Source organism: Microtus pennsylvanicus, chromosome 9, assembly GCF_037038515.1.
Source record: "Microtus pennsylvanicus isolate mMicPen1 chromosome 9, mMicPen1.hap1, whole genome shotgun sequence".
Classification (NCBI taxonomy): Eukaryota; Metazoa; Chordata; class Mammalia; order Rodentia; family Cricetidae; genus Microtus; species Microtus pennsylvanicus.
This window is the reverse complement of record NC_134587.1, coordinates 70,208,953-70,229,809: the sequence shown is the minus strand read 5'-3', so window position 1 is coordinate 70,229,809 and position 20,857 is coordinate 70,208,953. Positions and strand designations below refer to the sequence as shown.

Below are 20,857 nucleotides of genomic sequence, written 5' to 3'. Positions count from 1 at the left end.
CAAAAAGAAATAAAGCGTAGTTTGATATAAGAAGACAATAACAAAAAATACGACCAGAGAGCTGGAGAAATGGCTCAGAGGGTAAGAGTACTGGCTGCTCTTCAGGAGGCCCGTTTGACTCTCAGCACCCCACATGGCAGCTCACAGCTGCTTGTAACTCCAGTCCAGGGGCTTCAAACCCTCTTCTGGACTTCCTAAGTATTCATATATGCAGGCAAAACACTCTGCACTACACACACATTTAAAAAAAAAATGGAACTTATTTTTTTTGAGACAGGATTTCTCTGCATAACAGTCCTAGCTGTCCTGGAACTAGCCCTAGTAGACCAGGCTGGTCTCGAACTCACAGAGATCCTCCTGTCTCTGCCTCCCAAGTGCTGGGATTAAAGGCATGCGCCACCACCCGGCTGAAACTTGTTATTTAAAATACCCAGTTAAATGTAAATTTCAGATAAAGAGCAAATAAGTTTTGTGCAGTATTTGGGATGGGATAGAGTTGTAAAATCACATTTATCTGCTGACACTAGACTACGCAATTCACCATTTTGGGAGTTACCTACTTCAACTGCTGTCACATAAGTTTTGGGTCAACTGGGAATGCAGTTATCTTTTGATGAAATGGAGCAATGTACTGTTTGTTTTTGACAGGGTCTCACTATGCAGATCAAGATGGTCTCAAACAGGTCCTCCTGTTTCTGCTTGAGCGCTGGGACTAAAGCAACACCAGGCTGGGAAGAATATATCCCCTGGATACACTTTTCGGGAAAGCCTAACAGGGAAGTTTTATGTCTATCACCTATCCTAGTATTAGCCACTGGCAAATTTTATTTGAATAAAAAAAAAAACGTAAAGACAAAGACATTTTATTTAGCAAGACAGAAATTAAATCCAAAATGTTAAGTATATTCACACGAGACCTTTTGTGTTGTCTAAACAATTCCTGGAGCTAGTAACCCAAAATAATTAATCTAGTAGTAACATTTTTGGAATGATTAACAGAATAATTTTTCAGTTATAAAGGCTCACTAATGCCCTGGGGCACACTGGAAAAATTGCTCTGACTATGCAATCACCAGTTTACACAGAAGTAGGGACAAAAAGGAATGGAAGCACAAACACACGATTGCCCATTGCAGCTTTTCTAGGGAAACAAGCAGTGGCTAGGATGCCACTGAGGACAGCAGAGTCGGTGAAGCTTACAGGCAGATCAGCTACTTCAAGGTAGTTTACCAAACTCCACCTTGCGACAGTCCAGGTCAGCACAAGACACACAGACCACACATGGTTTATGAAACAGCTCCCTTTTAGAAATTGAACTACACAGCCTCATTCACTGGTTTATGAAACAGCTCCCTTTTAGAAATTGAACCACACAGCCTCATTCACTGGTTTATGAAACAGCTCCCTTTTAGAAATTGAACCACACAGCCTCATTCACTGGTTTATGAAACAGCTCCCTTTTAGAAATTGAACTACACAGCCTCATTCACTGGTTTATGAAACAGCTCCTTTTAGAAATTGAGCTACACAGCCTCATTCACTGTCCCTCAACTCAGTACCACACTGACTCCTCTACATCTATTTTTAGCTATAAAAATTATTAAACTTAGGCTTTCTTACAAACATTCTGACCATATATTGAAAAATGATTAAAAACTCTTCCAAATATGAATAGCTTCTGCAAAGTTTAGTGAGTGAGAAACATTCTACCAAGGTGGCTGGGCCTTGGGAAAATCCTACAAAAACTGAATTTTACAAACAGTAACTTATTTTGATATAAGTTCTCTATATAAATAGCAGCCATGACTTTACTGCCTACAAAACTGTAGGCTTATCACATTTTACATTTTAGAATTTAAATGCTTTACAATCACTTTTTTCTAGTATTACAAAAAACAAAGTCATGCAGACAGATGGGCTAGGTATCCCATGCTAAAAAGATAGCTGAATTCCATGATTTCACTGCTGGGACAGACACTGACAACTACTGAATTCATGTTAGTGACATGGGAACATTCATACGTTTTGTTTAAAGAAGTGACATTCAAGGGGTGGGGAAGCAGCACTTGCAGCAGGACTTTATTGAGGCTCCTTGCGAGCAAGGGACGAGCTATCTGAATGGTAGTAGCAGACAGACTTTCAGACTAAGAGGGTGCTGTCTGGGGACATCCCCTTACTCCTGCACTCCAGGGAAATAGTGTTTTTCGAGACTCAGGAGGAAGAGGGGATGCTGGGTGTAGCATGTTGCTTTCAACAAGTGGCTAGCACAGAAAGTGGGAGGAAGATGAGTTGATCTTGGTGAAAAAAAAAAAACCCAAAAAAGTTTTTTTGAGCACGTTAAAATCTATGCCTTCCAGAAACATTTTGTAGACTGTACAAACTGTAACCAGGACCAGTGGCTTGGGACGTCTCAGTATGAGGAGTTAGAACAGACAAGGGCAATATCCAAAGCAGGCAGAGTTTACACTTTGCTTCTTTTTAGGCAAGCTAAACACTACCCAAACACTTGACAAGCCTATTTAGTGCCAGCCACTTAGAAGCAAACTGGCCTGCCTTATAGAACCAAGAATGAGAAATGCCAGAAAATATCATTTATAGTATTCACTTAAAAGATAACAGTAGGTGCTTTGTGTGTGGGGGAGGGTGTCCTAAGCTGAAGCCAGGCATGGACACAGGGCACCGCACGGCGGTAAATGAACTCTGCAGAGCTGCCCTCCACAAAGGCCTTCTATGCAGCCCTGCCCCCCGCCCGGGCCAATCTCAGGATCTAAGAAATACCTTTCTATTTGTTCTTCCCTTGTATTTGTTATCCTTGGGTGTCTCATTGTTTTCCTCACTAGCAATGAAAAACAAAACATGAGGACTCAATGCAGCCCGAGGGGCATGGGCATGAACTCTGACTTGCATCTGTGCAGCTCTGGCGTTCACTCCCAAGCAGCGCCTATTGTCTAGATTTCCGCGATCCCTTTCTCAGTGTCACACAACCCCCTGCACAGGCATAGGTACATAGGTACTACTACTTGGATGTCTACTGGCTGGCCCTTTCTCTCCAGTGTCAAGAGCTCTTCAAGGAAGAATCTCCACAAAGATAAAGACATAAATGCCAAACAGCAGTACAGTGGCTAACGGGTATAAGGAGCCTGCTTCATCAGCTAGTACGACACTTGCTTGCTCCCATTCTGATGCAGAGTGGAACTAATGGATAGATAGTTCAAGAAGAAGTCAAATCACAGATCAGGTGAACATTCTGAAAAAGGAGTGTGTGGAGTGACTGAACCCTGCTGCGGTGAGATGTAGTCAGAAAACACTAGGGCAAAAGTACAGTGTATACAAAATCTTGCAAAAAATCTAGCACCAGGTTCTTCCTAAGGGCTCAACCCAGCTCTACTCTAGTATGACACTCTGCAGCTGGCGCTCCACAGAGGCCTAGTCAGCGGGGGTCCACAGGCAGACACCGCCTATGTCAGAGACAAGGAGAGCACTGTGGAGCACGTTTTCAAACCACGAGGAAGCAGCAGCCACATACCTCCCGCTTCTTTTAATAGTATCCCCAGTTAAGCCAGCTTCAAAGGGACAAGGTTGGTGCCTGCAGATCAGAGGTCGAATCCACGGTGTACACACCTTACCAGAAGTCATACAACCCACTTACCTGAATCAAAAGTAAAACTAAAAAACAATTCTCCATCTGCTTGCCCTTCCCAGAAGGGGGTAGATTTATGTCCACGTCTTCCTTTTTACCACAGTAACTTGAAGAGTCAAAGAAGGTAGTGTGGGAAGGAGGAACATTCGGTTCATCTTAAAAAATAAAGCTCTCTCTAAGCGTCACAATCAGAGGGTGTATACATTTTTTTCAATTATCCTTTGTGGTTTCCTCTAGGGGCTCATCTTCTAAGCTGAAACCCAGCTTGTCAGTCAGCCCCTCAAACTGCTTGCCCAGACCACCTGCGGAGTCCATAAACATGTTGGGGATGTCTTTGCCAAAGTAAATCTTGCTGTTGGACGCAATGGCTTTGTACTTCATCAGCTGCAGATACTCTGGAGTCAGCTTGAGCTGGACCATACAAGAAAGCGGAGGAGAGATGACATCAGAGAAAAATTTGGTAGTGCCTTTTCAACTTTCATCTGAGAGGGTCTCTGTCAAGCAGATAAGCTCCTTCTACTTTCCATGGTCTTCCTGTTACCCAGAAAACACTTTTCTAAGAGAAAGTGATCTAAGGTCTTATGACAGAGTAGGAACAGTTTTGATAGCTTCCATGTCTAACACAAGAATGAAACTTCTACGGCTTCCCCGCTAAGAGAAGTGCCTATCTCTAACAGCATGGGGCTCCTCAGAACTGTTGTGAGGACGGGGCAGGGAGCAGTGAACCCAATCACATCCTTAGTATGGGGGGCGGGGGTCAGGCCTTTACCTTATTTGCTTCTGCTATTTTCAGAGCAGTGTAACACTCAGCATCAGCCTTTGCCTTCTCCCGGGCCAGAAATGCAGCATCTAAGGGGTGAAGGGTACAAGGAGATGGATTAAGTAAAACAAAACACGGGAAGGTGCAGAAGCCTTTCTCTGGGGGCTGGCATTACTTTTTTCATTGCTGTCTACTGAACCCAGAGCCTTGAGCATAGTAGGCAAATATGTTAGAATCTGAGCTACACTTTGGGGTATCTTACTGCACCTCAGCATGACATGTTTTACTAAAGATTCATTTGTTTTTAATAATGTGTATCTGTATATGATTATGTGCATATAAGTGCAGAAGCCTGCAGATCCCAGAGGTGTCAGATACTTCCAGAGTGGAATTTATAGGTGGTTGTGACCTGCACAATGTGGGCATTAGCAACTGAACTCAGGTCCTCTGCAAGAGCAGTGAACTCTTGTAGCTGTGTGCCTCTCTCAGCCCCATGACAAGTATTTACAGAAAAACGAAAGCACAGTTTTACTAAGAGCTCCTGGTGAGAGCGCAGCTCTCCAGTGGGTCCCTGCAAGTCCTACATAGTTACATGGAACCCTGTGACCTTTGTCCTGGAAATCCCGACAGAAGCACTACGTGAAGAAAGTGAGGGTAGTGGGAAGCGAGGGCTCCAGAGGGGACTGAAGGTGAGCAGTGGTTGGAGAGCTACTGAGTGACACTTCTCGTCAGCTCCAGGGCTGCTGGTGCTGAAGAGCGTCTTCATCAAGGCAGTACCTGCATGGACCTGGAGGACAGACTCCCTCCCCTAGGAGGACCTTGCTGTGGGAGGACAGAGGAGTGCATCACCATGCCTGCCTCAAGAGGACTTTAGAGGAGAGCTGCTATTTGAGCCCAGTGTCAAAGTTAATGCCCAATTCTCAGAGATGTCCGCTAGACTGAGCTCCAGGTCAGGGACTGTTACGTTGCTTTCTTCATTTTCTCTCTCTCTTTTTTTTTTTGAGACATTCTTACTCTGTAGCCCAGGATATCCTCTGACTCACTACCCCATTCTGCTTTTACCCCAAGAGCTGAGACTATAGAATATGTTAGTATGCCTGGACTGATACCCTTGCTCTTACTCCTATTTGATTACCTACTTATAAACATGTATTTATTTGTGTGAGTACAAGCAGGGCACGGTGAGCGTACAGAGGTCAGATGACAACTTTCAGGAGTTGGTTCTTTCCACCATGAGGGTTCTCAGGTGTGCAGCAAACACTACACACAGCCATCCCTCCTAACAAAATGCCTGGCGAATGACTGACACGACTAACACTCGCTGAGTGAATGTTCTGTGAAAATCTGCTTACCGTGCAGGGCCAGTTCCAAGTTCTAAACCCGGGTCTAAGCAGAAGAGAGATAGTATTTCTGAGATATTATAACACTCAGAACATAGATAGATCGAAGAGAACAGGAAGTAACTCAGTCACCGTGCTCCGTCAGGCACGGCATCACACTACTCACCTTCAATTTCTGAAATCTTCTTCTCTGTCTCCTTTTCCATCACTTTCTGCCCATAGGTGATTTCTGCAACCTGAGCCACTTTCTCTGCCTCTGAGTAAATGAAATTGAGAAACGATTTAGCGGTGGCATGTCAAAAGCTGGCTAGGGCGGTGAGATGGCTCAGTGGGTAAGTGTGCCTGCTGCCAAGTCTGCTGATGCAAGTTCAACCCCAGGAGCCACGTGGTGGAAGGAGAGAGCTGATTCCCACAGGTTGTCTGCTGGCCTCCACATAAGCAACCATGGCATGCATGTGCCCATACACTCGTACAGAGAGTAAATGTAAAACCAGAAAACCTTGATTGACTGAGGGTCTTAATACCTGAATGGGCATGCTCACAAAGCCAAGTTCACAGAGGGCAGCGGCAATAGGCACACCTGAGAGACGAATGGCCCAGTGAGCACAGGAGAACAATATCAGCGTCAAACACTAAAGGGAGATGATGACCCAGGAGAAAAGCATGTGTCCGGGAAGAACCTAACTTCTCTTCCCAGCCAACCCTTTACATGGGTTTCACCTGACACTCACGTCAGGAAACAGCTCAGCTGATTGCTGTGACCAGAGATCTGGAGCAGAGAGCTCCAGTGCACCCTCTTAATTGTCACATGATCTCGGACGTGGTTACAAATCTGAGTTTAATAAAACAAAGCAAGCACCTCCAGGTAGCCAAGTGGGTAAAAGTGCTTGCCAGGCAAACCTGAGTACACAGTGGAAGAAGTGAACCATCCCCAAAGTCGTTCTCTGACCGCCATACCTGTGCCATGGCATAGGCGCTCCTAGTTACAGCAATCTCTCTCTCTCTCTCTCTCTCTCTCTCTCTCTCTCTCTCTCTCTCACACACACACACACACACACACACACACACACACACCACACAAAATAAAAGTTAAAAGCCAACCAAACAGAAAAGTCCAGGCAAATGACAGCACTTTCCTCTGGTGGTGATATGACGATTGCATTACTTCCCATATGAAAATCTCAAGACTCACTACCTACATCCACAGCCCGACCATTTCCACTGGGCTCCTGGGGATATGAACGCCACCCCAGCATACTGGAAGCACTCTGGAGGACCTAAGCATGCCCTGGCCGTCCTTACACCATCCCATCATCCCCAACCCTTCTTCCCTGAAGGAGGATTAGAGAACCATGTGCGGACCAATGAGGGCCTTCTTCCTCTCTGTTTCTGCCTCCTTTTCTACCACCTTCTGTTTCTGGGCAGCAATGAGAAGCTTCGTCTTCTCGCTTTCCCTGGAAGGAAGACACACACAGCTGTGAGGCTGTCCTAGTAGCTTCTGGAGACCTTCAGTGCTCCACAGGGAAACCCAACTCTGGCTGAGAAGCAGCGCACTAGGGTGTCTTTGTTCTCCTGCCCAAGGCTGTTCAGTGGCTCCACCTTTACTCGTCTATTCTAAGGCTTTCTTTTGTGAGAAATAAAACACAATGCCTAGGTGTATGCTTGTAGTCCCAGCTACTCAGAAAGCTGAGGCAGAGGGAGAGCTTAGTCTCAAGCTTAGCTTGAGGTTAGCCTGAATACTCAAGGCCTCGATCAGAGTAAAATAAAAGAGAAACATATTCCACTTTAAGGAAACAGACCTGCCAGCAAGCTTACCATCTGTCCCTGTTATCTCCACTTCTGCTATGATTCTCTCACATTTTAAAAGCATTGCTGCTCTCCGGGGCTCCGCTGTAGCCCCAAGTGCTGACACACCTGCCCAACCTTGTAGTACAACAGACTAACAAATGCTCAAGGGAGGGAAAGCTCAGAGTTTGCCGCTTGGGGATGGTTAGGGGGAGCTTATGGGGGACAGCTTAGGCACAGGCATACTCACATCAACTCATAGTTCCTGCGGATTGCCTCGGGAATATTGGGCTTTGTCACTCGTACAGCCTGGAGAAGGACACAAATAGCAACTGAAGGGAGAATGGAAATATGGTCAGGGACGTGAGGGTCATCTGGCTCTTAGTGTCCCTGCGCTAAAAGGGTATCCCTTAGGAGAGAACACGCAGGGTCCAATGTAAGCACTCCCCACTGAGGCAATGCTTACCTGGATAACAAGACCCGGGGCCATGGAAGTCAGGTCCTGTTGCAAAGCTAACTTGAGGTTTTCATCAATTTGATCTGGAATCAAGAAAGACACAAAGGGAGCTGTTTACTGTCTAGGTAAGAGAATGTGGGGAAAGCACAAGCAAAAGCAATGGCCCACTGACTCTCCTTTCCAAACACTGTACCTAACACACGGGAACCCAACTGAGACCCTGGAGTGGTCCTCCGTGAAGGGAGAGCTAAGCGGAACCTCTCATTTTGGCTTCAAAATAAAGCCCCTTCATTGTTTAAAACACTAGCCAGATCTTCCAGGGTGTCTGAGCTTAAGAAACAAAAACAATTTTGAAACATTCCCTGAGCAGCCTTTCCCAACTGGCAGACCCATGGTTTCTCGGAGGAGGATAGAATGGCTATGTCAGGTTTTCAGAAAAGAAGCAACCTGGGCATGGAAGCACATGCCTGTTACCCAGCACCTGGGAAACTGAAGAAGGACCACGGGGCTGGCCTGGGCTACACTATGAGGTCTTCTCACCAAAAGGTGGTTACTAAATCTAGTAATTTTATTAGTTAAAAAACAAAACAAGGGGCTGAGAGATAGCTCAGTGGTTAAAACAAAAACACTTGCTGCAGTATTAAAGATATTATCAAATCCAGAATTAATTTGGAGGTATGGGAGCAGGGCTCATGTGTATAACTCCAGCATTAGAGAGGCTGAAGCAAGAGGGTCATAAATTTGAGACCAGTCTGGGTTAAACAGTGAGTTCCGAGCCAGCCTGAGTTACAGCGGAAGACCCCATAGAAAAAAACAAACATGACTCGCTGCTCTTCCAGATGACCCAAGTTCAGTTACCAGCCCCATGTGCCACACGCATACATCTGTGACTCCAGTTCCAAAGGATCTGACTTACTCTCTGGCCTCTGCAGACACTTCCCCTCCACCACACACGGCACCCACTCATTTGGTTATACAAATGCAGGTGCGTGTGCATACACACAAGAAAATAAAACAAAACCCAGGAGAACCTCACATTGCTTCCATTATGAGTCCTATGAACACAAGAAGAAAATGAAATTTCCTGTTCTGAACATCAGCTCATCCTTTTGTCTAATGTTTGCTGTCTGTTCACGTGGCTGTGCGTATGTGTGCAAGGTCAGGGGAGCACCATGGAGCCATTCTCAGGACACTACCGACTTCCTTTGCGACAAGATCTCTCAGTGGTCTTCAGCTCGCCGATTAGGCTAGACTGGCTGGCCTGAGAGGCCCAGCTTCCTCCTGCCAGTCCTCCGTGTTATTACCTCCACGTGCTCTAGGTTCTGGGATTAATCTCAGACCCTTACACGTCTGAGGCAAGCGCTTTACCGAGCCATCTCCCAGCCCAGTTCCTGTCTTTTCATAAATTTGCTTTGGTTCTGCTTCCTAGTCTGGAATTCAAATGTGTTGTTTGACAGGCAAGTGTGGGAAAGGCTGCCACTGATCCACTCCATGGACAGTACATTAAAGCCGCTTCTGGGCCTGGACCTTCTCTTCCTAGATCTCCCTGAGATCCTGGAAAAAGAGTCAGCAGAGCCAGGCTAGGATATCCGAGCACAATCACCACTGTTCTCGTGAGCTGCCATCTGCGTTAGTCAGCTGAGCCCAAGCGGCAGCTTCTGAGGAACAGTGAGTCTCCTTTCCTTTACAGATGCTCAAACTGAAGCCTATGGAAGCTAGCTAGCACCCAACATGTGAAGTTTTCGGTTTGGGGATGGGGTAGGGAAGTGAAACAGTGGCAGAGCACTCCTGGGCATGCGTAAGGCGGGCCCTGAATTCCCTAGCAACACACACACACACACACACACACACACACACACACACACACACACACACGAGATAGAGAAAGAAGAAAAGAAACACTTGATTACTTACTATATTTTGATTCTTATGACACAAACTAGAGACAACTGGGAAAAGGGAACCTCAACTGAAGAACTGTTCCCTCAAACTAACTCATGGGAAGGTTACGGGGCACTTTCTTGATCACTCTGCGCTATGCCACTCTGGGCTGTTTAAAATGCAAGCTGAGTGCAGCACAGAGAGCCAGCCAGTAGGCAGCATTCTTCCGTGACCTCTGCTTCAGTGTCTGCCTCCAAGTTCCTGCTCTGACTTCCCTCAGTGATGGATGGCCTTGATGTGGAAGTGTAAACCAAATAAACCCTTTCCTCTCCAAGTTGTTTTTGGCCATGGTGTCTCATCACAGTAACAGAAGGAAAACTAGGACACCAACCCCAAAGAAAAGAGTTACAAGGCAAACACTCATTCCCAGCTCCACTGTACAGAAGCAGCAGTTTAGTAAGCACTACGTGTATCTGTTTGGACAGCAACAGTTTTCAAATATGAAACGATGTATCTTAATTTCCTTCTGGGGACATTAGAGATCCTTTGTCTTTTGATGTTTCATATGCTTGACAAGGTACAAGTCCTAAAATGATGACTATAAAATTAATATTTCATTAAATTCTACTGGCGTGACATAAAAAGATACAGTAAATTTTTCAGTTTTTTCGAAAATATAATCAATCGGAAACCAACAAAAGAGTACAAACTCTTAAAGTGAATTTAGGTTCATTATCTACTACAGAAAAATTGAAAGTGATTTGAATGATTTCCTAAATCTCAGAGTAAAGGTGTAAAACAACTAACCATTTGATTATTTTTATTATTATTTTGAGCCAGGGTCTCACTGTGTAGCCTTGATTGTCCTGGAGCTATGTAGACTTCGGGAACCCAACATTCTCACCGCACACCCCTGGCGCCTGCACTCAGTGGGAAGAGCACTCACGGGACAGCAGGGAGGAGGGCCTGGCCTCAGCTCTGTTGTCAACTAGCAACAGCTCTCTCACTCTCTTGCTCTTGGCCTTAGCATACTTATTTTAAAATGAGTATGTTACGCTACTTGGCCTTGTCAGATTCTTCTAGAAACGAGTGCACTCTCATTTTATGACACAGTGAAGTATTCCTGGGACAGTCTGCTCCAGGCCTCTGCTCAGACCAGCCGGGACTTTTCATCACACTCTTACTGCAGTGCTATGTCTGACTACTCCAAGGATCTTTCCCTTGTTTATAACATCATATTTTTTCTTTTGCGGGGTTTATTTATTTAGGAAAAGTTTTACTTTGTAGCCCAGGCTGGCCCTGAACTTGTTTTTCACCTGTCTCAGCCTCCTGAGTGTGAGGATTACAGGTATGGGCCACCATGTTTGGCTGTTCTCAGTATTATCTGGAACTCTCTTGGTGACTGGCGCCTGTGTACTCCCCATTCTGTGGCGTGATAGCTCAGAAGCAGACAAACAGAGGGCTGCTGAAGGCTGACATGCCTCAGAGAAGGGGTGGAGCCGCCCTGATGACACCACCCTCTTACCAAACAGCTCGATGTAGACCTCCTGAAGCGTGTGCACACTGCAGAACTGGTTGAGCTCATGATGGATCTTGTTGAAGATGAGGGCCTTGTCGTAGTCGGCAGTGTAGTTCTTCACTATGTCATACACTGGGAGGAGGGGGAGGGCTCAGCGTAAGAAAGACCCAAGACTGCAAACCTCTCCAAACTCTCTCGCCTTCCTCACTTCTCAGTGCTCGTGTAACCCACAGATGGTGCGAGCATGCTGGACAGGCTAGAAGACATACCTGCATTCGGGACCAGGAAGTTCACCACTTCAATTCTGTCAAAGTAGATCATCACACCACCACTATCGGAGGGAGACGTGACAAAGATGTTACCAGAGCTCTGGAATCTGGGGAAATTTCCTAAGGATACAGCTTAAGACATATGACCAGAAGAACAGGATTTCAGTGTTCATGGACTGTGAGGCAGCTCACACCTCTGAGCAGATGTGCGGAGCTTATAACCTCCACAAGACTCCAAGCCCTTTGCAGCGTCAGGAAGGAAAGGGTAGCTCCTATCTTCTGATCAAAGGGACTACATGGAAAGGAATAAAGAGGACTAATAGGCTTCAGAGTGCACTGGGTGTCTGGAAGTTTGTCTCTCATCCTGGCTTCACCAGCACGCCCGTCAGGCACTGCCTTTCCTTCACTATCCTCCATATTGTTTGTCACTGCAGCCGCCAGGCCGTCCTCCCTCTTACTTGCTGGGCTCCTCAGCTTCACTCCTGGTACCTTACCTGGTCCCACATGGTACGTTCTTCACTTCGTCTGTTTGGAGAGTGGTCTGGAGACAGAGGAAACATGAAATAATGTGAAACGGGCAGTGACAGAGAGCAACCTACTATTTGGAAGCCTCAAAGTCTTTGTAATTGACTGCTAGTTTGGACTGAGCTTTGTCCTTGCTAAACATGACTATCCCACCTAACCCCTTTACCGGCTGAATCTTGTCCATGTCTGTGAAGCACACATGAACGGGCAGGAGCATGAAGAAATGACTGAGTTTGGAGCCCGAAGAGTGCATTTCACTAGTGCTGAAGCAGCCGACTCCCTTCACATTGGTTTTAGTATACAGTACCTGCTAGCATTACTGTGAGCCTCAGATAAGAAAAAGTACCCAAAGCACTGTGAGGTCCACACAGCAAGGCAAAGGCAAGACTAACAGGGAAGGTGGGTACACTCTGCTGGGCTAATCATCTCCCGCTCCCTCTCACTCTTTTCTTCCGGGAACTGACCACACATCCTGGTGTAAGCTGCCTCTGTCCCTGTCTCTGTCTCTTTGTGACATCCCCAACCCCTTTCTGGGGTGGCTGAGTTTTCTTTGTTGGATATACTGTAGAGACACTTAGTTTACCTCAGCCAGGAGGGGGCCAGCCTCAACTAGCCTTACTCCTATTTTACATGGCCTTTGGCCCTCACCCAACCAGCTTCCCTCCCCACACAACTATTGTTCACATTTTTGAAGTTCAAACAAGTACAAGCAAATTTCCATCTTTTATTTCAATCTGTCATGGTAACCTGTGATTTACTAAACACACATACTTGACTTTTCTTCTAAATATTTATAACAAATTCTTCTTTAGCCTCACTTCAAAGGTGAGGGAATAATTTCCACTTGGGGTTGAGAGGTTAAGGCAAGGCAGTGGCTCCATTCAGCTATTTCAATCATCAAGTAACATTATAAGAGCCCCCCTGCCCGGCATGTGTGTGTGAGAGATCCTTACGTAAGCCTCTGAAAAGGCATTTTATTCATCTAACAGCTAAATGATTTCAAAGCGTGTATTAGTAACAACCCGAGCCTGTAGAGAGCCAACCACACCGTGACAAGAGCGCATGTACCTGCACAGACTTATAGGATGTGATGAATGGGAGCATGAGATGGAAACCGGGGCCACTGGTGGAGGTCAGCAGGGCACCACCTCTGCAGAGGAGGGAGAGAGGGAGGTTCAATATCCCAGGAGCCCTTCAGTCCGTGATTCTCAACCTGTGGGCCATGACTCCTTTGGGGGGGGGGATTGTTGAACAACCATTTCACAGGGGTTACCTAAGATCCTCAAAAACCAGATATTTATGCTATAACTCATAATGGTAGTAAAATTACAGCTATGAAATCACAATTAAATAATTTTATGGTTGGGGGTCACCATAACATGAGGAACTGTATTAAGGGTCATAGCATTAGGAAGGTTGAGAACCACTGCCTTAGATCAATACTTATGGACTAATTATCTCTCTGCTCCTATAAAAATATACTGTAAGTGACACATGCCAATGACATGTCCACCCCCTCTCCCTTTCTTCCTTCTGTCTCAATTTGAACATTCTAGGGAGCCTGATGGGAAAACAAAACCCATTATACTTTTTCCATCTGAGAAGTAATAATATAGAGGAAGCAAGACAAAGACAGCAGAATCCCTGGCTGCACACAGGATGGGAGGCAAGTCTGTCACAGCTGCCGAGCCTGTGGCAATCACCAGCATGTGAGACCCGGGAACACAGTTATCAACCAGCAGCATTACTGTTGGGAGGCCAGTGACACAGACAATTAAAAGAATCATTTTTCTGGCAGTGCTAGGGTTGAATCCAGGGCATCACACATTCTAGTCAAGTACTATATTGTCACAAGTTACACCCTGCTCCATAAGCATACTTTAATATAAAGTGATGGACTCCATGATAGAGAAGTCAAGTGAGATTTAATTAGCAGAGGAAGGGAGAGGATCTTAACCAAAGTTTTAGTCCAGCGTAGAGCAAGAGGAAATTCGCTTGCCTTTCCTGACCATGTTCCAGAAGCATCTGAGGATTCACACATGATCTCACTAATTTTGAGACAGATCGTGCTACATAGCCCTGATTTGTGCAGTGCTTGCTATGAGACCCAGGATGGCCTAAAACTTAGTAGTGTTCTTGCCTCAGCCCTCGCCCAAGGGGTGGAATTACAGATGTTGAGCCATCATACTTGGTTCAACAGCAATTTTAAGTCCTTTCAATATATATTAAATAAATAATATATCTTTTGACATATATATTTCTGATCAAGTTGTATATGAGTGACAAAATTAAAAGCTTTGGGGGACATGAAAGCAGATGGCAGAGATAAATTACTAAACAAGTGGGAACTCAACAAAGGTTTAAACCTTTTTATTATTGTTGTTTTTAATTAGGGGTCTTGAGTATGACTTGGGTGGCAGAAGCAGGTGGATCTCTGAGTTCGAGGCCAGCATGGTCTACAGAGTGAGTTCTAGGACAGCCAGGGCTACAAAACTAAAAACAACAACAACAAAAAACAAACAGAACCAACAACAACACAAAAACCAGTCTCTCTCGAGTGACAATTCACAAGCTGTCATCAAGAACTGGGACTGTCAGCTTTTGGAGAGGTAGCCTGGTGCGAGGAGTCAAGAGCCTTCAAGTGATGCAAGAAACAACAGTATCCCAGAGATGCCCTTGACAGAGCAGTGATTCCTTCAGCTCTCTGCCTTTAATCCTATAAATACACTATCAGCATCACATACTAGAGACAATGTTAAGTTTAAATAAATACACACACACACGCACGCACGCACGCGCGCGCGCGCGCCCTTACCCATGGCCACTGACTTAGAAACTGCACCTGAAAAGGGTTCCCCTATTTAACAACGTATACAGATTTAGCAGGATCTGCTAGCCGGTGACGGGAAAGCAGCCACCTGTCTCTGCCTTACCTGTAATACACTCCAATATGTCCCTCTTCTATCTTGTGCACAGCTGAGAAGAGAGATGCGCAGAAGAAACTGCAAGCCACAGCCACAACTGCTCCCAACTGAGCCATCAGTGAACTGATATCCTGCAGATGAGATAAGGGACTGTGTGGCCTGACATACAGGAGAGAGGCTCATGGAAAGTGATGCACAGGTGGCCTGCTGTAGAACAAACACAACGCCGGCCGGACCAACATCCCATCCCTTAACTGTGGAAGTAAAATGCCCACTGCAGCGAAGAGGAACTAGGTTCCAGATACTGCCCCACCTAAGGGAGATAGATCCGGTGCCAATAGGGCAGGGCTCAAAACACAGCCTTCTCTTCATTAACGTGTTGTCGCCAGAGCCACTTATAAGTGAGGGAAGAGAGGCAGCTACCGCGGGTTGGCTTAAATTACAGAGGATGTCAGATGACAGGCAGCTGTGGCTGTGTGTTTCTGGCCAGCGCCTCCTACTTCTAATTGCCTGCTATTTCGAAGGAAACTATCAGTCATTTCCCATGGGACTCTGGGGAGAGAGACAGCAGGCAGTTGAACTCCGAGGTGGGAGTCTCTGGCCTGCCGTCCACCTTCCCAGTTATTCCTCTGGACCGAAAAAGGACGGATCTCTTATCAAAACTCTCGCGTAATCTTTGCCCCCAAGTCCAGCGGGGACAGGAAACTGGGAGTGCCTCAGGTTGGGATACTCTGGACTCCTGGAGGGTCCCAAACATCCAGGTACCGAGATGCGACGGAGAGTCTGGAAAAACTAGGGTGACGGACCGGCACGTGGGCCCAGGGCGCGGATGCCAACTCTCAGGTCTAACTTATTTTTACCGTGGCGGCCTCCAGCTACCGAGCAGCAGGAGCGTCCTCTGCAAACGCCCTCACCGCCACCCCGCCCCACCTCGCGCCCTCTGCCCGCCCTCCTCCGCGAGACAGGCGCGTCCCAGAGCTTCCGCTCCGACTCGCGTAAGGACCCGTGGGCAGGAGACTGGACACACGGGGGTTCTCTCGGCAGCGGGAGACTGAGCTCCGGAGCCGCGCCAGGGCCAGCTCCATCCCGAGCCGCAGCGAGGCCCAGCGTGCACTGAGGGGCGGGGGCTGCGTACCAGGCTGTCCCTCCAGGCGCTCCGTACACGTCTGAACCCCCCGTGCAACCGCAGAAACCGCCACACCCCTCAGCACGCTACTTCCTTCCGGGCCCGGCGCCTCGATGACGCCATCAAGTCGCGCAAAAACTCCGCCCCTACCCCCGGGCTCGTCCGCCTGCCCCGCCCCCGCGAGGCGAGCGGCAGTGCTCGGCGGTGCCGCCAGGGGGAGACCGCGAGCCGACCCGGCGGCTGCAGGCGGACCTGGATGGCTGGTCTGAGGATGCCCGCTGTGCAGGTGCCCAGCGCAGGGAGAGGGGGTTCCCCACACCACGACTCTGGTGTCACCTTCCGAGGTTCTGACTTTCGAGATGCCTAGGAATTCTCCTTAGGTTCAGGTCGAGCTGGATTTATTTTCTTTCTTTTTTTCTTCTTCCGGAGCAGGTACCAGCTCGACGCAGCTTTCGTCCCCTGCTTGCTGCTTTCCTACTGCACCAGCCAGCGGAATGAAAAAATGAAAAAAACTTTGAAACGTGCAGATTATGACGTCGCTAGTCACCAGTCCTACTCTAAGCGGCTCTTTATACTTTGCTGAGAGCTTTGTTTAGCCTTGAGGTCCCCACAGCAACATGAAGTAATTAACAAGGAATTATTGCCCCGATTTTAATGAACGAAATCTGAATTCTCTGAGGGCCGAGGCCAACCACAGTCATTGAAAGCTTCCTTTGCATTTCCTTAATACTTGGGGCTCCCTGCCTTGGTTAACACCTGCCATGGTGAGCTTGTATCTGCCAAACGCACCCAGGGACATAATGGACCAGGAAGAGAATCAAGACTTCATGCCTCCTAGTCTAAGGCTGCCACCTATCGTCACCCTAAAGCAGGGCGGAGAAATCGAGTCTTTTCTCCTATTTTGTTCTGGACATGGAACCAAGGACTTTGTAGCCCTACTCTGTCCCCAAACTTCTTCCTTAGTGGGGGATTACTGAACCAGCCACTGAAGTCATTTTGTTTGTAGACCAGGAACTGCCCACTTTAATACTAGCTTTTCGTAAACGGAACAACTTTTCTATACAGTAGATGGCTCCTTGTCCGTGTTAGAGGATTTTAGGGCTCAGGAGAGGAAAGTACCTCTCCCAAAGTCAAGGCCCTAAAACGGAGTTCAAAGTTCTGGGAAACCGGATGTTTGGGGACAGCAGAAGAAAGCCCCCAACCCTAGCTACCCAGTGGCTGCAAACGCTGACAGCAGACCCTGTAGTTTAAAAAGCAGCTTGTCCGAGGGAACCGGCTAACTCTCCATTCTGTCCTTGAGGGAACCGGCTAACTCCCCATCCTGTCCATAATGAGCCCGGCTCCCTCGGCCACTCTTAGCTACAAGCCCTAGCTTGAAGCCTGTGGTCTGCAGACTGGTCTCCGAGTGACTGTGTCCTGTGTCCTGATCAGAGTTTGGTCACAGCCTGAGAAGACACCTCTATGTCGTTAAAAAAAAAAAAGAAAAGAAAAGGCTGCTTCAGCTGTTTGAGGTCTTCTAAATTCTAATCTTTTATTTGTCCTTACAAGCAATTACTATATACTCCTCCATATTGGTACCAAAGCCCAGGAAGGGCTTCCAGGATATTCAGGATATTACAGCCCCACAGGGCCCTTTCTTCACCTCTATCCTATCCCTTATCTCCTGTCTCAAGTTTCTTTCTCTTCAGGTGCTCTTCTACCCTTAGGACTCACTAAGGCCAAACAGCGGGTCACTAAGGCTGAACCGGAGACTTCACCCATCTGGGGCCCTAGCAGCCTCACTGAGAAGTGAATGGAGCCTTGGCGGGGTGGGGGTTAGCTTGAAGTCGTGTGGTCAGAATTGGAAAGCTTTCTTGCTCTCACCCTCTGAGGAGACCTCCAGTGCCCGGAGGCCCACCTATGCTATTTCTAGATCTGCACCCAGCATCCGTCTTAGCACGCATGTGGGTAAGGGTCCGTTTGTATACAGCAACATCCTGGGAATTTGACTCGGCTTGAGGACTCTCTCATTCGTCTCTCGGGAAACTCTTGGGAATTTCATTCCAGCGAAACTTCTGTCCCCGGAGTCCGTTCCAGACCAGGAAACTGCCCTTGGCCCATTTTTAGACCTACAAACATGAGCAATAGTCCCTCTGTTCCCAAAGACAGTCCTTTGGCTTGCTTTAAAAATTTTTTTCAAACAATTGGGCCTCAAATTAGATGTAGATCTGGCCCTAATATCCCCTTGACAACCAAAACTGCTGGCTTGAATTTGTCGGGTTCCAATCAACAATCTTGCAGGACCACAACAGAAATGCCCGCAATAAAATGGCAAATAGAGGGGGGCTTAAACTCAAGCTGCCAGGCTTGCGCAGTAAGCCTGCCACCCCGCCCTCCCACCCCCTGAACCAACCCACGCTTCTTAAGTAAAGATCTCTGAGGAGGGTTTTATGCGATCCGTGTCTTATAGAAGGAAGAATTTGCCAGATGATTAAAAAGCTCACTTGGGAGGAAAAGATACTCTGGCTGACGATGGAACATTTGTGATTGAATGGCATCTGGAGAAGAGGTAGAGGAAATACGGGAGGGTATTCGAACAGAAAGAGGTTCCGCAGCGCTAACCTTTGAGGACAGCCTTGATTCAGAAAGTCCCTGGACCGTCCTCTCAAATTACCCGCTTCCCCAATAAGACGTGATTTCTCAAGAGAGACTTAAAAACGTCAAATAGGAGGGATGGAGCGGTGGCTCAGCAGTCGGGAAACTAAGGGAATCTTAGGAGGACCCTGGTTTGACTCCCCGCCCCCACAGGGCTGAGGTCTCTAATTCTGGTTTTAGGAACTTTGATGCCCTCTTCTGGTCACCACGAGCACTGCACAAACATGGTGTGCAGACATAGCCGGATTTGCTTTGCGCTCTAGGTCTTTCCATAGGCTAGCTCCTCCGTTTTCTGCTCCCCTTCCTGCTCCCTGTCCCTCTACACTTTTCTGGCTTCCACTTTAGCCATTTTCTCTGGGAACTTCTGCTCTTCTCAGTGGACGGCTGAAAAGGCCCTGGTCAGCAATCGATGGTGTCCTTCCTCTTCCTAGGGAGCAAAGGGCTCCTGGGAAAACGTGGTTAGTGACAGGGACCTGTGCCTCTCTTCTCAGTCACTGTGCCCTCTGCCTCAGCACACAGATAGACACGTGTGGCCACTTTCTTGGTTGATCCTATCAGGAAGTTATATCTTTCTTATATACTAGGTAATGCTTAATGTTTAATAGTTGAGAGAGTCCGCCATGATGGCACACACCTGTACGCCCAGTACTTGGTATGGTGAGGCAGGATTGAGAGTACGGGCAAACCTGGGCTACCTAGAGGACCTTAATCTTAAAAATACAGTTGAGTGAATATATGTGGAAAATGAAAACATTGAGGCTTATCAACCTAATGGATGGGCCCAGTCTACAGCATAAAATGTTAATTGTGATTTAGAATTTCCTCACTAGGCCCTGGGGTGAACTGTGAGTGGTCCCTCTAAAGGTGGGGGGTGGGTGCAAGAGACAATCGAGCAGTTCCAAAAGGCCTTTTCTTTTTAAAAATAGTTTTTTCTTTTACTCTTCTGTCATATATTATATTCCTACTGCAGTTTCCCCTCCCTCCACTCTTCCTATTCCTTCCTCCAACTTCCCCTCTCCCCCAAACCAGTCACTCTTCCTCTGTTTCCCTTCAAAAGAAAAAAAATAAAAGAGCGGGCCTCCCAGGGATATTAACTGAATATGGCATAACAAGTTACAATAAGACTAGGCACAAACTCTCATATCCATGCTGAACGAGGCAACCCAGTAGGAGGAAAAGGTCCAAAGAGTAGGCAAAAGAGTCATAGAGACACCCTGACACTCCAGCTATTAGGAGTCGCACAGAAACACCAGCTACACAACCTTAATGTCTATCCAGAGGACCTAGCTCAAATGCTTGGCCTATAGGGAGTGGCACTTCTAGGAAGTGTGTCACTGTGGGGTGGCCTTGAGGTCTCATATGGTTAAGCCATGCCCAGTGTGGGACACAGTTCACTTCCTGTTGCCCGTTGATCAAGATGCAGAATTCTCAGCTACCTTTCCAGCACTATGTCTGCCCAGACACTGGCATGCTTCCCTCTCTGATGATAATGGACTGACCTCCTGAAACTGTAAGTGAGCCCCAATAATGTTTTCTTTATAAGGGTGGCTGTGGTCATGGTGTCTCTTCACAGCAATGGAAACCCTAATTAAGACAGTCTGTAATTAGCAGAAAAGTCCAACCCCCCCCTTTTTTAAAAAAAAAAAAAACTCAGCCTGGGGGAAGTGAGGTGGAGGAGGCCTGAAGGTACTGGCCTCTCTCTTTCAAGGGTGTGTCTCCAGTAACCTAACTTCCTTTAACTAGGCCTCACCTGCTGAAGCTTCCACCACTTCCTGGTAATACCACAGATTAGACCAAGCCTTCAACACACCAGTCTTTGGATGAGATTCAAACAGTAGCAAATGGGATGAGAGCATAATGTTGCTCCCAGAAGTCGCTATCTCCCCATCTCTGGGGTGCTGCCTGGCTGGCCCACCAGTAATAGTGAGTGTGCCCTTCTAAGAGAGCCAACCTCTTTCCCAACTGGAGCTCACTTTAAAAAGTGTGACCAGCTGAAC

The 20,857-nt window shown here is 47.2% G+C and overlaps 1 protein-coding gene across 8 annotated transcripts; it reads right to left on the bottom strand.

Moving 5' to 3' along the window:
- Positions 1–847: 847 nt before the first annotated feature.
- On the bottom strand, positions 848–16,324 carry Erlin2 (ER lipid raft associated 2). Of its 8 annotated transcripts, none has more exons than XM_075986444.1 (13): positions 16,236–16,324; positions 15,110–15,231; positions 13,245–13,326; positions 12,146–12,192; positions 11,652–11,713; positions 11,389–11,514; positions 7,992–8,065; positions 7,776–7,834; positions 7,103–7,194; positions 5,907–5,996; positions 4,410–4,489; positions 1,542–4,051; positions 848–1,333 (listed from the first exon to the last, which is right to left on the bottom strand). In XM_075986444.1, the coding sequence occupies exons 2-12, from the start codon at positions 15,214–15,216 to the stop codon at positions 3,851–3,853; spliced, it is 1,020 nt and encodes a 339-aa protein (XP_075842559.1). In that variant the 5' UTR covers positions 15,217–15,231; positions 16,236–16,324; the 3' UTR covers positions 848–1,333; positions 1,542–3,850. The 8 variants fall into 8 exon arrangements, with proteins under 8 accessions (XP_075842559.1, XP_075842560.1, XP_075842562.1 ...); XM_075986445.1 differs by lacking the exon at positions 16,236–16,324 and adding an exon at positions 15,961–16,233; XM_075986447.1 differs by lacking the exon at positions 16,236–16,324 and adding an exon at positions 16,031–16,216.
- Between the last annotated feature and the right edge of the window lie 4,533 nt (positions 16,325–20,857).